This window comes from Mauremys reevesii, linkage group 3 (assembly GCF_016161935.1).
Source record: "Mauremys reevesii isolate NIE-2019 linkage group 3, ASM1616193v1, whole genome shotgun sequence".
Taxonomy (NCBI): Eukaryota; Metazoa; Chordata; order Testudines; family Geoemydidae; genus Mauremys; species Mauremys reevesii.
Window position 1 is genome coordinate 25513376 of NC_052625.1, and position 17780 is coordinate 25531155.

General features: G+C 41.4%; 1 protein-coding gene across 4 annotated transcripts in view; it reads left to right on the forward strand.

The window, feature by feature from the left end:
• The first annotated feature begins 206 nt into the window (after positions 1-206).
• The window catches only part of EFEMP1 (EGF containing fibulin extracellular matrix protein 1), a 92800-nt gene continuing 75226 nt past the window's right edge, over positions 207-17780 (forward strand). The window contains exons 1-4 of one of the 4 annotated variants that reach the window (XM_039533064.1): positions 207-274; positions 2381-2468; positions 5624-5672; positions 5834-6097. In XM_039533064.1, coding sequence (XP_039388998.1) covers positions 2385-2468; positions 5624-5672; positions 5834-6097 — 397 coding nt within the window. In that variant the 5' untranslated portion in view covers positions 207-274; positions 2381-2384. Of the gene's footprint in view, positions 275-383; positions 695-2380; positions 2469-5623; positions 5673-5833; positions 6098-17780 lie in introns of those variants that run through there. The other 3 variants (XM_039533062.1, XM_039533061.1, XM_039533063.1) reach the window with 3 other exon arrangements.

The window sequence follows — 17780 nt, forward strand, 5'->3', positions numbered from 1 at the left end:
AGGAACTTTACACACAGTGGTCCGACTCCTGAAGACACTCCGGCACATGCTCAATTTGAACAGCACGAGCAGTCCCATTGCAACCAAATTGGCCCACTGAGTGCTGAAGTCTCTGCAGGATCGGGCTCTTCCCATTTTGTCTGGAAGGGGACAGCCCGCCCCCCGGAGCTTCCGAAATAACGACGCGTTCACATTATTCTCGCTTAGCCTCGGAGCAGCCTGCGGCAGCCTGGGGCAGGTGCGGAGGGGCAGCAGCTGGGGTCTCTTAACAAAGGTGACACGCTCCCCTGTGGGTGGCACCGCTGGGCGTGGGGAGAGCGCTCCCTATCCCTCGTCTGTCTCTCCTCCCCCCGCAGCGAGCGCCCTAGCCGAGGGGGTTAATGCACTGAGCAGGGGCCGGGAGGGGGCGTTCAATAGACACCACCGGAGCGGGCCCTTGTCACTGAATGCCAGGCCGGCGGGGGGAGCAGGCGCGCCAGGCAGCCTTGCGAGCGTGCGGAGAGGACGGGCTGGGAGCCGAGCGCGGGGCCAACCTGCTGCGGAAACTCGCTCTCCTCCCCGGCGGCGCTTGCCAGGCTAGCCCCGCTCCTAGGTGCCCTCAGAGGAGCCCTGCTGTGCGCTCAGGTAAGGCGCCCGGAGCAGCCCGCGCGGGAGACGAGGAGCTGGGGGCGCACTGCGCACGGCTCGCCGTGGGGTGAGTGCGGGCGTGGGGCACAGTCCTGCGAGAGCTGCTGGTGAATTGCTCTGTGGGCACCAGAGGCCGAGCAGACCGGGAGTGGGATCACGGGGCTCGGGGCTGAATACGACTCCCGCGGGGTCGGGGCGCTGGCTTCCCCCGTGCCCCCTCTTCAGTGCGCAGGGGATGGGGGACTGCTTTGCTTGGAATCTGGCCGACGCTGGCAACGTTAATCAGGGCATGGGGGAAGGTTGAGCAGAGAACTTTTCTGAGTTAATTGAAATAGGAAGTAACCCGAACTGAAGGTGACTAGATGGGTTTATTTTTAAAAACCTTCTGAGAATGGAATACATTGGAACTTCCCACGCTTAGTTTATAAACTGGTTCTGCCAGGGACTTGGGGAAAAGATTAATCCTGCCAGATTTTGGCCCCAGGCACATCGTGGCACAACAGTGTCACCAGCTCTGGAGCCCGCACCTGGATGCTGCCGGATCTCCCATTTTCTGACCCAAATCTGAACACCCAGAGAACATGTTTAGCTGCTCCTAGCAACCTTGAAAACCCTGACCCTGATGCACCCCAGTGCAGCAGCGCCACAAAAAGCATTTTTTGTGGCCACAGTATGTTGGTAAACATAAATTAATTCCTTGAAATGAAGGGTCAAATACAGTTGGGTGGTAATAGTGCGATTGGGAAGTTCATGGCCAAAAGTCAGCCAGATTTAGTCACTGGATACAAGTTTTTGCAGCACTGTTGCACTGTAATACATAGGGTTCCAGATGATTGTGGTGGACTAAGAGAAACATACATTTAAATGGGAAATTGGGGAGTAGGCAGCCAGCACTTAGCCAGATCCAGCAGAGTACATATGCCAAATGAGAGTTGTTGGTAGCTTTCCTTGTACCTGGGTGAATGGAGATCCAGATTGTTTTGGTGGAATAATGGAAGGTGGTACAGTTTCTGGGTTTGTGGAAAAATTGGGCAAGACCCAGCAGCATCTAGATTTCAGATCAGAGTTTTTGTGGGACTGTTGCATATGGGTACCTCAGGATCTGGATTTTTAAGTTGCAGTCAGAGCAGCTAAACCTGTTATCTGTTTAGATGATGCAGTTTGGGGGACTAGGGCCAACAATTGTCAGGATGCAGGTGCTAGATCTATCATTTTGCAGTGCTGTTTCATCAGGGTCTGGGATTTTTTGGTGCCGTAGATAGGGCTAGACTTAGTCTCTATTTTGATAGTACAGTATGGGGGTTGTTTACAAAAACTGGCAGGATCCAGGTAAATCCCATTTTTACCCTTTTTTCCCCTGGTTCTTTTACCTGTTATATCTCTCACACACACATTTCTGGTGGGACATGAAGTCATTTGAAAATTAATTTTAAAACCAAATCAGATAATTGTGAGGATGTTGTAAATATGTATAGTACTTGGGTTATGTTGTTTTGAGTGTGATGCAGTGTTAATTGCTATATTATTTTAATGTCTGTTACTTCAGCTGGGGAAAGATAAAACAGGCTAAGACATTGCTAAATCTCAGCCACTTTCTCATAATCTAACAAGGGCTCCATCTTGCCCTCCTTATTCTTCAGTGGAAGTCTTATCCTAGTAAGGAGTGTGGGATATGCCCCTATAGCTGGTTATTCTTAGCTTTTTAACAATAAAAGGTGCTAAAAATTGTTTTGTTTTATTTCTTTCTTTCAAGATTCATGATGTTGACAGTTATGTTCTTAGCTGCTTTCACTCTTACTACAGTAAATTCACAGGAAACTGAAGAAACTATAACATACACGGTAAGGTTTAATAGACTTTAAGATACTTATTGCTTAGCAGGGATTCTTTTCTAATTAACCCTTGACAGAGAAACCGTAGTTCTTTTCCAATATAGTGTTCAATTCAAAGTTCTTTGACTTTGTATTTTCATCTTAGACTAAGGTGCTTTTATAGTGAAACCAAGTTTCAGACTTTGAACTTGTTGGTGATACCTTCTGTTTTGAAAGGTTTATTTAGGTACTGAATTATATGAATTGAACAAAATTATAAGATGAGGCTTTTTCCCTACCTTTCAGAAAGATTTGAACCCTCTGGAAGTATTTTTGTTTTGTTTTATGGATGCACAAAATAGACTGGAAAATCATAAATGTACAAAGTAAATGTCATCCATAACAGAAAAGGTTATGACATATTGTTATATGCTATTCCAAGTTCTATGAAATAAGACACCCAAGCATCTTCAAAATTACAGAAATACTGTATATGACTTATTTAAAACAAATGTATTACATTAATTACAAATATATGAAACATCATATATGTCGGCTATTAATCAAAATGTTTTGCTCCATTTCTGCTGGGAGATTTCAAGGTGGTTTAACAAAATATAAGTACTTCATAATGGTAGTCTTAACATTTAATGCTGTATGTAATTACAAAATTTTCTAGCTGGTATATCATCAGTGTCAAGAATAGTTTTGAACAATTATTTGAGTGGCTGTGACCAGCTGCTAATAAAATATTGGAAATATGTTCTACTGACACCCTAAAATTGAAGTGATAAGAATAGAGGGGCAGGGCTGTCTCCTTTATATGTTACTTTTTCATCTATGTTTGCTCATTTACTTTTGTAATGAATATCACTGGCAAAGTAATGTTTACGTTGGCTTGGATCATGAAAAAAACAACACATTTTCATATTTGACCCCTATTACAAACAGAGGCCCTGATCCTGAAACTTGTTTCATGTAGGTGGACTGCTGTTCCTGCACAGAGCCCCACTGAAATCAGTGGGATTCCACACAAGCAGAGAAGTTTGTCCTTGTGGAACAAATTGTAGGATTGTGGCCAAAGGGCCTGAGATCATGCAATTGTTGCTCACATAAGTAGTCTCACTGAAGTCAGGGGACTGCTCACTTCAGTAAGTGCTGCAGAATCAGTCTATATGTTATAATTACTTATGTTACAGCAACAAGCAATTTATAAAATGTTTAAAAGTGAGATTATGCCTAGTACCAGGCTCATTTTCCATTTTTTATTGTGTATTCCCTAAAAAAAATCTAGCATTCTTCCAGTAAGCTTGCCTAGTTTCATTTAGACCTACCATAAATTTTTCAAAAGCCTCTAAGTGATGTAGGCTACCAAGTCCCATTTTCCAAAGTGGCTTTAGCACTTAGAAGCCCAAACCTCATAGAATGTCAGTGGGACTTAGGCTTTAAGTGCCTAACTCGCTTTTAAAAATGGGATTTAGTTGCTTTTGAAAATCGTACCCCTATTACTCTAATATTTTTGATACATGTACTATATGCAGTTAGGGCCAAATCTTGGTTCCACCGAAGTCAGTGGCAAAATTCCCATTGATTTTGATGGGAGCAGATTTGGCTCATTAGTATTAAGTATACATTACTTCTGTTGTGCATTAGCAGGAATTGGGTGATTCAGTAAATACATGAATTTGCTTGTTTTCCTTTGGGCTTGGGTTTTCATAGCTACAGTAACTTTTGTGGTGTCAACTCAGCATGTAGTCATTCCTTTAGAGAGCTAGAATTATAATACAATTAGCTGTCCTCTTACCCCCTCCTAACACTAGAGGCTTTTCCCTCCAGCTCACTGCTACATTTGGCAGATCACTGATGTCACCTGTGAATAAACAAAATGTTGTTGTTTCTACTGCTGATTCAATCTCTATTAGTAACAAGTTTCTCAAAACAACTTCAGCATAATACATTGAGCAATATGGATATCAACACTCTGGGTCAAATTTATCCCTGATGTAGCTCCACTAAAGCCAAGGAGATACAGCAAGAATTAATTTGGCTCACTGTGACCAGCTGATTTATTGAGTCAACTCCTTTTCTGCAACACTATGAAAAATAATATATCAAGCAGGACAGAAACATGTACTACATCTTAGTTTATCTATTGATATTTTACATCTGTATCCTCGTGCACTTCAACAGCACTATGATGCTCAGTCAGTTTCCACTAATTGTCATTGATAATTAAGATGATAATTGTCAGATGATAATTAAGCCTCTCAAAAATTAGATCCTGTGTTCTAGAAAATGAATACGTTGGGGCAGAGGGAAGATGCCCTTCTAAAAAGTCTGGGACCTTAACCCTCAAACTCTTCCTCACTTTTGTAGTCCATACTGATGTGAATAGATACATGGACTGCATGTTTTTTCTCATTTGAATCCTGCAAAGTCTTATTCACATGAGTAGTCCCAGTGTTGCAACTTACAATTTTATCATGAGTCTCACAATACTTGCTGTTTTTCCTAAAGCCCAAGCTCCTGGAGTCATATGATTATGTGAGGATCTCAACTTTCTTCTTTAAAAAAATAGAGTAAGTCTCTAGCCCTCCTGGCTGCAGAGAAAAGCTTAAGAACATGAACCTTAATGGCTCAAAATCAAGAAGGCAGATAAAAAAGAGCCCACAATTTATTATTTTTAAAAATCTCATGATTTGGGGCATGACTCATTATTTTTAAGCTGGCAATACTATAGTTACATTGACATCAATAGGACTACTCATGTGGGTAAGGCTTGGCAGGATCAAGGTCTTGAACTGGAGCGTCATCTACACTTTTATAAGTCAAAGAATTTAGGATCTGGTCCTGCAAGATCTTGAGAGCCTTCTGCAACTATTGACTTCCCTGGGAACAGAGAAAGCTCATGTTACCTTAAAAGATCAGGCCCTAAATTTGTCAATTTAAAATAGACATTATGCCAACATTTAGGAAAAGATTATCCATTTCCTGTTATAAACTACTGCTTAGTTTTGTTACACAGCAGTATTGCACTGAGATCTATTTCCCTGATATTATCAAAAATATATAACCAGCCTGGTTATTGCTTGTTCAGAACACAATTTTCTGTAGCAATAACAAGTGCATGAAGTATTTAAACTATGAATTAATCGGTCATTTTTCTGAATCTCTTTTCTATACAGCAATGTACAGATGGCTATGAATGGGATCCTGTCAGGCAGCGGTGCAAAGGTATAGTAAATCTTTACAAGTGAAAGAATTATTATCTTCTACATCCCCTGTTTTGACGTTTTGGACAATACAAGTGTGCTTGCATGCCTTGTTACATTACTTATGTTAATGTCTGTCAAGGTCCCATTTTAAAACATGACTTGTGTTGTTGCTAACCACAGATATTGATGAATGTGAAATTGTCCCAGATGCATGCAAAGGTGGGATGAAATGTGTTAACCACTATGGAGGATACCTCTGTCTACCTAGAACAGCTCAAATTATTGTAAATAATGGGCGAGAAGACACAGCTGCTGAATCCACTGGTGGACGAAACAATGTCATTCGACGGACCCCTGCTGATCCTCATCGACCACCTCCAAATCCAACTCACCAAATACAGTGTGCAACTGGGTATGAGCAAAGCGAGCAAAATGTGTGCCAAGGTAAGCAACTGCCTTCTATTAACCTTTACATTCATGCTCAAAGTGAATGATAGAAAACCATATATACACACAATGACAGCAGTGGAGTTTTGTCCTTGCCAGCAATTGCATTGCTGCATCCTAGTATAGTACACATATATTTCCTCAGGATGTTCTTTAAAATTTGTCATTTATATATTTCATTGTCACAGTTCAAGGTAACAATATTTGCGATTTTCTGCAGCTTTACCAACTCTGGTCCTGCTCCTGCTCCTGGTGATGTGAATGAGTAGAATCAGTCCTATTGTTTATAAATCTTCATTTTAAATTTAGATAAGCAAATTCAGTTGTATTAAGCATTTTGGATTACATTAAATGGGTCTGAGATACACTGCATTGAAGAAAGTAGACAACATAGTACCCGAGAAAGCAAGCGGTAGTCTTTCAGTTTCAGAGATTTCCTTAAACTATATATTTTCTCTAATTAAAATCTGAATGCATGAAAGATTACGTGCACTATGAACTTTACCTTAGACTCAAACTATAATGTAGAATGTTTCATATATTTAGATCACATTTGCCTACAGTCTCTATCTGAAAGACTAGGAACCAAATATCTGAACAACTTGTGCTCTTCTGATTTTAAAAGAGTATATCGTCTAAGAGCCTGCCAGCTTACTTCCAATATGAAGGTTAGCTAGCCTGTGAAACTATGGCAATGAACAACATCCATATGAGTGTATATACATCATGCGCAGTTCCACAATTCTCAGAGTATTAGCAATGCTAATGTTAATTCAAGAGTCAGACTTGCAACACTATTCTAAACTGAGATGGTTTCTCATTTGTTGTTTGTTTAAATAGTTTACTTGAACATCTGTTACTTTTAGGAAGTATACATTTATGGAAGAAAAGATGTTGGGCTAAATTCTGCCCTTGATTCATAAGCATTGTTTTCAAGCAAGTCAATAGGAAACTTCTGGAGCACTCAGAGTGCCCACTGAAACTTGGCCTGTTCATTTTTTCCATCCTCTGGCTTCAAAATCAATGTAATCATATAAAATAGTAGTAAAGTGGCTATAATCAGGGCAAGCTGTGTTACACAGCTGTAATTCCTTTCTTCTTAGTATTCATTTATACAGTACCAACATCATTTGCTTACTAATAAGTAGAAGCTTAGTTATTGTAATAGAAACTGTTTTTAGTTACTACCATAAATCAAAATTTCAACAATGATGCTTCGTCTGTCTGACCAGTGTATTTTATGTCTTTAATTTCAGAGTTATGGTACATAGAACTGAACTTAATGTGACATTCGTTAACATTCATTTTGTTGAATTTCAATATTATTTCAATGTAATGGATTATTTAATATATACTATATATTATGATGTTCATAAATAACTCTAAAATGTTTTAAATAGAAGTGTGTTTCCTGCTACATTCTTTTTAGGTTTACAATTATTTAAGGTGCCAGTATGGAAGTGCTTAATTTTATGTAGTATTAATGCCTTACTGTGTTCTGAGTATTTTGAATTTTCATATGAATTTATAAAATTCATGGTATAATGAAGTATTAATTTCCTAGTGTTGAACAAAACATTCTAATTTCTTATACCAGCATTTTTTGAGCAGAAAGGTGCTTGTGGTATTAATATTTTTGTCTATTCTTTGGCTTCCAGAAAGCTTTCCAATTAAAGATAAAACCAGTTTTGTAAAGGCTTTGGTTAACTATAACAATAATTAACTAACTATGGCTAAAATCTTAACTTTTGCTAATCATGTTGGAGAAGCAGACTGTATGAACTAAGGATGAAATCTTAGCTCCATTAAAGTCAGTGGTAGTTATTATACTGAATGAATCCCAGTTCCAAAATGGGTAATGGTCACTATGTTTGAAAGAAAGGTTAAAAGATTTTGGAGGATTTAAAGTACACACACAACTTGGATATCTTCATGCATTGCAATGCTGAAAAGATCTTATAAATGATATTGTTGATCACCAGTGGCCCCACAGAGGATTTACTTAATTGTTAAAAGTTCTTATTGCATATGACAATTGCAGGAAGTACCCAGGGAATCTGACTTCCACACATACAGGGCTTGTCTACATGGCATGGAAAAGTGCTCTACAGGGCAGGACATTAACGTGAATTCAGTACCTTTTAGAGCACACCAGCAGGGTCTACATGGGGACGTTAGAGAACAACCCATTAGAGCTTTCTACAAAAAGGACCCTTGTAGCATGTTTTGCCACACTGTGTAGATGAGCCCACAGTCACATTTAAGGATGTTTTATTGTTTAATTAATAAAAAAAGTCCATTGCCTTCTAATTGTTTACAGATGTATGACATTTTCCTCCCAGTCCAGCAACACTAAATAATATTTTACAACCAGTGTGAAAGTTTGAGGACCTCTGTTTAAAACAATAGTATGCTCTAAGGAGCTATATTACTGACATCATGTTGGAGTAAGAAGGGCCTTCTGTTTTAATACAAATGTCCACTCCCTTTTTAAACTTTGTGTAGCTATGGTATGATAATCAAAATACATTCACTTTGGTCTATAAATTTGGAATACATGAGTATCTAAAGATTAATCATATTTGCATTCAATTTACTTCAATTTTCAACCAATCTTAGTCAACGGGTAAAGTTTAAAGATACACAATGGGCCTAGATTCTGTTTCTACTGACATGGAAGGCAAAAGTTTCTTTGACTTCAATGGGCACTATATTCTAAGCTCTTCCTACAACAATGCTGCGACTAATGTGACTAGCAAAAAAGAGAAATGTAGCTATTCATCCATAATATTTCAGTCATTTTTGTTATTTAAAAGAAAATACATGAAAATTATTAAGATATTTCACTTTGATTAGTATCTACTGTCCATATACGGTATAATAAGTACTTCTCAGGTGGCTTTTGCAACATACAATCTACCATATTTATCCAAAAACCAAATCTCTGTTCATTATGCATCCTACATCAGATACATAATACAAAATTGAAAAATAGCATGAATATATACTTATATGATAGGAAACAGTAGTCTTTTGCCTTAAGTCATATATTGCAAAGCAAAGACCTTTATATAAAACGCATACAGTAAAATTAGGTGTCTGATTTAAATTCAAAAACTCAGAAAATTCAGCGTTTAAAAATAATCAATTAGGTTTAAAATATGCCCTCAATTTGCTCCATTTTCTCTGATTCACATAAACAACTTCCACTGATGAAAGTGAGTTCACGTTACTTCTAAAACAGCTCTCCCTGTTGCATTCAAATTGTTACTGAATTGCTGAGCTAAGTAGACAAACCTTTATTTAGAATGCTGACTGGTTTCTAGACTTATCAGCTCTTCTCACACTGGTAAATGTGAGGGCTAGTGGGAGGACATCACCCAAAGAGGGAAGAAGCTGCAAGATTACTGAACAGAAATAGCAGAGGAAATACATTTTTAAATAAACTTTAACTAACGGCCACCAACATTTATTTATGATACGGGGGAGCAACACATTAAAGTTTTCCCATTGACGTCAATGGGAGTTTTGCCATTAACTTCAGTGGGGCCAGGATTTCACCTCTACTGTATACAAGGAGTATACATATTTTACTTTTACTTTATTGTTCAGATCACTGAGAGTCTGATCTCATTGAAGTCAATGGCAAAACTCCCAATGACTTTGATGGTGCAGGATCTGGCCTATATATAACTACTAGCTTTGGCTGGAATGACATGACAATCAAAATGTACCTTAATGCACTTGAGAAACTGATACATTTGAGAAGGAAAAAATACATTTTGTACCAGCCTATCATGAAAGCTCCACAAGCAGCTCAGTAAGCAAACTATTATTTTGGTCTCTAACCTGCCTGTAACCGTTGGTATTATGTACAAAACGTGTTTTTGTAGTAGTGTGGAACAAGCCCTGAATATATGAAAGAGTACTGTGTGTGTGTTACAAATACTTATATTTCATCATTAACAGAATCCTCTATAGCATGTAAGTATTTAATGTGTTCCATCATTATTTTTAGCCTAGGATACAATAGGTCTTTAAAGGTGCATTTGAGTTTTGTTGTGTTTTTAAACTGATACAGTTAGCTTCTATTTTTTGCATAACCTCTTTTTGTGTTTTTTCTGGTAACAGCCTACACAATTATCTACCACATTCAATCCAGGACTTTATCTAGAGAAGTTGAATTAGTGCTAATTAATGTCACAATCCCTGGACCAATTTGTTTGTTGTTTTTTTCCACACAGAGATTAGTTTATATTACGTATGTTAATTACACATTATGGTCTTGACTCAGCAAAACACTTAAGCAATTGCTTAGCTTTGGCTTCAATGGAACTTAAGCATGTGTTTACTGAATTAGGGCCTATGTTAAGACACCTTTATGATGCTTTGGTATTCAAGCCAGACCAGTATGGGGTTGTGTCACTGCCTACCCTGCAACTTGGGGTGCCTTAAATGCTGTGCTACTGTGGCTTACAACCCTAACACCAATAGCCAGCATATAAACATGCAGGTCACACCCTGGCTTCCACTGCCCAGTTACTCTTTGCAGGTTGACCCCAACATCCACCTAGTCCCAAATTTCCCCAAACCATCTGCCCTGTAGTGTCCAGCCCTCTTGCTGAACACTTACAGACATTATTAGGTTCGCTGCTTCTTTAAAGAGACAGTGCCCAGCAGCTTACTACCTTAACTGGAGTTAACAAACACTCTGTTTTAATCAAAGTATTGGATTGCTTTCTAGTAAACAGCAGTGGCTCCAGGCACCAGCACTCCAAGCGTGTGCCTGGGGCAGCAAGCCACAGGGGGTGCCCTATCGGTCCCTGTGAGGGCGGCAGTCAGGCAGCCTTCAGCGGCATGCCTGCGGGAGGTCCCCGGTCCCGCAGATTTGGCGGCAATTAGGTGGTGGGTACGCCGAAGCCGCGGGACCGGCGGACCTCCCGCAGGCAAGCCGCAGAAGGCAGCCTGCCTGCCATGCTTGGGGTGGCAAAAAAGCTAGACCCGCCCCTGCTAGTAAAAGTAAAACAAGTTTATTAAACAAAAAGTCATTGGTTTAAGTGATACCAAGTATAAGGAATAAAGATAGAAAGGGTTACAAGCAAATAAAAATAAAAATATGTTTCTAAGTCTCTAAAACCAAGTCTTTTCTCCAGCATGGCTGACCAGAATCTCTGGCCAAGACCCTTCACAGAGCTCAAAGTGGTCAGACCCTTTGGCTTCTCAGGTGAAGGGGTTCTCTCCCCCTCTCTCTATAGTAGTAAATCTTCAAAATGTATTCTTCTGAAGGGTATCCTCAGATAAAGTTCTGTTTCCCTCCTGGCTGTAGACACCATGTTGTCTAGTGTAGACTTTATACTGGTTCCCCCCCTTCTGGTGCTTTTTCCAATGCAAATGATGTCTTCCTGCAACCTCCAATACAAATAAGTATCACATAGACTTTGGTCACACCTGGTTTGAGGTGTTGGTCTCTTTCCTCTGTCTGGAGAAAACCAGTTTATCAACATCCCTGACACTCCTGGTTTAAACACACACATTTTAGTCACATGTGTCCAACACCGCTATAAAGTTTTTTGTGGGTTTGCTGTACATACGTGACACAAGAACATTAATGAACAGTGAGTTACTAATTTTCTAATGGTATATTACATGCCACTTTTAAGGTAAGTATCATGACAACAGCGTGCCAGCTGGCAATCGGGTGCTCTACGAGTCAGAAACTTCTTGTTCCCCTCAGCCCATCCTCTGGAGTCGGGTCATCCTGTAAGTATCTGCCATATTTGTCTGTCCAAGGCGGCACTAAGGTCCATCCATTGCTTCCTAGGCTTTCTTCAGGGTCTCTTTCCTGACAACATCTCCTTCCATGCTGTCTTCACCAGGCCCCCTTAATTCATCCTCAGTATGTGTCTGAAGCAGCGAAGTCACACTTCCAGGATTTCGTCAGTCACATCAATGACTTTGACTTCCATCCTAATGATTTCATTTCAAAACCTGTCCCTTCATGTAACTTGCATTGTGTGAAGATATCTTGAACACCACTTGTAGGCCATCTCTCTACCAGCCATGCTTTTACACCATACGGCATGGTGGGGTGTACCATTGTATTATAACAGTTGGACTTTCAGTTTCAGAGTCATACACAAGACCTGAGGTGTTATTCAGCACTATTCCAGCACTCCCCAGTCTGGACTGTGTCTCACATTCAAGCTCACCATCTTCCATAAGCCTGCCATCAGGGTACTTGAACAGGTCAGTTTGGTGTAGGCATGCTCCATTAATCTCTACATCCAGTTTCCCTGTGACACCTCTGCTGACACACATTACCTCAGTCTTAGTCATGTTCATCCCATGCCTGTTTAGCTGGCCAGACCACTGGTTTAATATTTCCTATATTAAGACACCATTTATGAATTTTTTTATTATTTATTAAAGGGGCACTATCAAGCAGTTAAAGATTAACATTTGACCACTGATACATTAATAAAGCATTCATATTGACCTCTTCATTGGAAAAGTTGCCAACCTTACCTGTAATGCCGTTGTTCTACTAAGAGTTGTTACACTTTTCTGCTGACATCAGTAAAAGGTTATACTTGCTCACTTACATGGTGAAAGGGTAATAAACATTGTTGTAATACCCTTTTATTAACATCAATGAACAGGAATGGCCTTTTAATGACAGTAGTGATCTAGCATTTCTAAAGCATGTTCAAACAATCTTTGGAGAATCCTCCTCCTTTTGCTGTGAAATTAATAAACCATCATGGCATAATCTTCTACCCTCCAGCAAGGAACTACAATAACTTCTTCATAGAGCCAGAGCAAATATTTTTCTTTGGTTCACTTCAGATGGTTCCTTTTTGCCTCCATTTCTATAAAGGCTCTACGCCTGGGAGCAGCAGGGACATGCTGCTGCTTGCGGGAAACTGCCTGAGGTGAGCACCACCCAGATCCAGATCCAGAACCCATGCCCCAACCCCTGACCCCAAGCCCCCTCCTGCACCCAAACTCCCTCCCTCCATCGGTAAGTATAACTCTTAGTTAACTGCGACAAAGAGTTCTGTGGCACCTTATAAACTAACAGAAGTATTGGAGCATAAGCTTTTGTGGGTGAATACCCACTTCATCAGACGAAAGCTTATGCTCCAATACTTCTGTTAGTCTATAAGGTGCCATAGGACTCTTTGTCGCTTTTTACAAATCCAGACTAACACAGCTACCCCTCTGATGCTCTTAGTTAACTGGAATTTTTGACTTACCGGCACCCCCCATTCCCTCAAAATGCCAGATAAAGCTTTTACTGTACTAATATTGTACATCAATTGAACGCTGTATCTAGCTTAATAGAAAACATCTTTATGGAAAGGTTGCTTCAGTCTATGTTTCAGTATAAACATCCCCCAAATGGTATTCATTTGGAATTTCACTATTCACCAGTCAAAAGATTATCTTCCTTAATACGTATTGATTTATTTAGATTTATAAGGCTCCAGGCACGTTTCTTTTAATTAAAAGTATAGGCCATGTAATATATAAAGCCAAAATCAGAAACTAATGAACCAGACTTGCATCTGAAGAAGTGGGTATTCACCCACGAAAGCTCATGCTGCAAAACGTCTGTTAGTCTATAAGGTGCCACAGGATTCTTTGCTGCTTTTACAGAACCAGACTAACACGGCTACCCCTGTGATAAAGAACCAGAGAAGCCCCTCCGACTTCCTCTTCCCCTGTGGTCCTGATCCTGTTTCTGCCTTCCCCACCTTTGTTGGCATTGCAAGCGAGTTCTTATAGCCCAGTTCAGGGAGAAGCAGGACCAGGATATGCTAAGAGCTGCTCCAGATGGAGAGACAGTACACTTGCATGAGTTTCTCATCTGTTGAACAGCTCATCTGGAATACTTTGTGCAGCACTGGTCACCCCATCTCAAAACAGATATTGCAGAATTAGAGGCAGTTCAGAGAAGGGCAAAGAGAATGGTCAAGAGCCTGGGAAAGCTCTCAGATGAAGAGAGATTGAAAAGATTGGAATTGTCTACCTCAGGCAGGAGATGAATAAGAGCGTGTTAAAAGTTATCTAAAATAATGAATACTCTAAAGAAAGTAGATTGGGGACTTCTGTTCTCCTTGTCTCATAACACAAGAACAAGGGGATATTCAATGACATTGAGGAGGGTGACATATTCAAAACCAATAAAAGGAAATACTTTTTGACTTAATGTGCAATTAAAATGCAGAAATCACTGCCACAAGAATTCATTGAGGCCAAGAATTTAACAAGATTTTTAAAAGGATTAGATGGGTTATTCGGATGAAAAAAAAAATAACCAGAACATTTTTTGGAAGTGATATAAACCTGATGACTCAGTTTTTAAAGCAGTGGTGGGCAATCTGCAGCCTGTCAGGGTAATCTGCTGGCTGGCCGTGAGACAGTTTGTTTACATTTGCATGGCCATCCAGAGCTCCCAGTGGCCGCGGTTTGCCTTTCCCAGCCAATGAGAGCTGCAGGAAGCGGTGGCCAGCACATTCCTGCGGCCTGCATCGCTTCCCGCAGCTCCCATTGCCCGCAAACGGCAAACCACGGCCCCTGGTAGCTGCAGGTGGCGGTGCAAATGTAAACAGTCTCGTGGCCCGCCAGCAGATACCTTGATGGATCGCGTGTAGCCTGCAGGATGCTCACCACTGGTTTAAAGCAATCGCTAACTGCTAGAGATCAGGATGAGACCAAATACTGGCGGGACAGAGTACCGCACAGCTGCCTTCCTACCATCAGATTCTTGCACCTTTCTCTGAAGCATCTGGTGCTGGTCATTTTTAGAGACATGTTAGTGGACTAGATAGACCTTGAGTTTGATCCAGTGTGGCAATTCCTATGTTCAGTGAGTGCTGTCCATGGAGCTGACATAGATCCTCTCCACCTCTCTGTGCACTGGATCTCAGATCAGTCAAAATAGTGAAGAACTGGTTTGTGTATTCATATGGGAGTCCTGTCCCCATTCTGCCACATGAACAAAGACCAGGATTAGATTTTCAGCTTCACTGTCAGTAAACCAGTATATTTTTGTCATAAAACTAATATGCCATGAAGAAATCAGGGGAAAGAGAGTAAAATACAGACATTTTTCTGTAACATTATTAAGCTTATGTATAAATAATCATATATAAATCATATATAAATACATTAGCTACCTAATAGAATTTAATGTGTTTCCGTATCAATAAATAGAAATCAGATAGAAATATCAGAATGCTTTCAGCAAAACAGCCAAAGAGTCCTAATGGAAGGAAATATGCATAATACTGAAATATGTTGATTTAGTCATTTATATATTTAATGCCTGGAGTTCAGCTCTTAGACTAGTCTACATTACGGGGTTAGGTCGAATTTAGCCACGCTAGGGCAATTTAAAAATGACTGCATCCATGCAACCAACCTCCTTCCGTCGACCTAAAGGGAATCTTAAAATCGACTTTTGTACTCCTCCCCAGTGAGGGGAGTAGCACTACCCCAATTCCTGGGTCAAATTTGGGATAGTGCAGATACAAATAAATGGTATTGGCCTCTGGAAGCTATCCCAGAGTGCTCCATTGTGACCACTCTGGACAACACTTTCAACTCCCATGCACTAGCCAGGCACACAGGAAAAGCCCCAGGAACTTTTGAATTTCATTTCCTGTTTGGTCAGCATGGCGAACTCAGCAGCACTCAACAGGACAGGTGACCATGCAGTCCCCCCAGAATCGTAGAATGTAGAATGTTTCTACACTCTCCCTATCATCTCCGTCCCTGAGGTTATCGCAGATTAGAAGGTGGAAAAAATGCACTCGCGATGACATGTTTTCCGAGCTCATGCACTCCTCCCACACTGATAGGCCACAGCTTAATGCATGGAGGCATACAGTGTCAGAGGCCAGGAAAGAATTAAGTGAGCGCGAAGAGCAGAGGCAGGACATGATGCTGAGGCTAATGGGGGAGCAAATGGACATGATGAAGTGTCTGTTGGAGCTGCAGGAAAGCCAATAAGAGCACAGACTCCCACTGCATCCACTGTATAACCGCCTACCCTCCTCCCCATGTTCCATAGACTTCTCACCCAGACGCCCAAGAACATGGTGGGGGAGGCTCTGGGCACTCAGCCACTCTACTGCAGAGGATGGCCCAAGCAACAGAAAGCTGTCATTCAAACAATTTGATTTTTAGTGTGGCTACGATAAGCAATGTGGCCTTGTCCTTCCCTCTTCCCCCACCCACCCGGGCTACCTTGTCCGTTATCTCATTTTAAAAAAATTAATAAAATGATTATAGTTACTTTACTTCGAAGGGGGGAGGGTGGTTGGCTTACAGGGAATTAAAATCAACAGAGGGGGTGGGTTTGCATCAAAGAGAAACACATACAACTGTCACACCAAAGCCACAGCAAACAGCGCCAGTGAGCTTTTAAACGTCCAAAGGCACATTCTACCACCATTCTGCACTTGCTCAGCCTATAGTTGAACTGCTCCTTACTACTGTCTAGGCTTCATGAGCAATGGGAGCAAGGGGTAGGCTGGGGTAGGTGTGACCGCGCAGTGCTACCAGCTGGGAGACCAGCCTGAGGCAGAAGCCTCCCACTCGCATGATATTTCAGGCAGGACTGAATCTCCATGAAATGAAACTTAAAGAAGAGAATGACCTGGAGTCTCTGCCTCCCAATCGATGCTCTAAGAGGAGGATGGCCATGTGTGTCCATGCACCCCGATCGACCTCATTGAGGATGATTCCAAGGAGTCCTCCCAGTGCAGCAGTACCACGTCTGCCAGCAGCACCCAGGAAGACCAGAACAGATCCCTCAAGCTCGTCACTGGGGAGCAGAAGAGCAGAGTTGCAGGGGAAGTGGTGCAATACCAGGATGGGAAAGATTTTGGAATTGGGGAGCTCGTGTGGGGGAAGATGAAGGGCTTCTCCTGGTGGTCTGCAATCATCGTCTCCTACAGAGTCATGTCCAAATGTCAGGCAATCTCCGGAATGCGCTGGGTGCAATGGTTTGGGGACGGGAAGTTCTCTGAGGTTTCAACAGACAAGCTGGTGGGTCTGATGGCTTTTAGACAGCATTTCAGCCACTCCACGTTTAATAAGCTGGTCTCCTATCGACAAGCCATACACCATGCCCTGGAGGTTGCTAGGATCCGGGCAGGGAAGACATTCCCAGAACCCCCAGCCAAGTGGCTAAAAAATAACTTCTTCAACAACAGCAAGGAGTGGGTGGAGGAGGACCAGAGCAGAGAGCAAATGGTTTCTGAAGTCACAAACAACAACAGGAGCCTTGAACACAGTTGTTTATTGTGCGAGAGAAAAAACCCAGCCACATTCCACCCGCTGTTTGAGGGGGGCCTTTGCCAGACTTGCAGGGATCGATTCCTGGAGCTCTTCTACATGTACTACGAGGACGGGTACCAGTCCTACTGCACTGTCTGCTGCGAAGGCAAGGAGCTGCTGCTGTGTCAAAAGCTTGGAGGTCCTGGTAGGGCAAGGTACCTTGGCCAAGGCAAAAGAGCAAGAGCCCTGGAGCTGTTACATGTGTCAACCACAGAAGTGCTATGGGGTGTTACAGCGCCGACCGGACTGGAATGTATGGCTGCAAGACTTCTTCACCAGCGGCAAAGGACAGGAATATGATGCACCTAAAATCTAAAAAAGCCCACACATT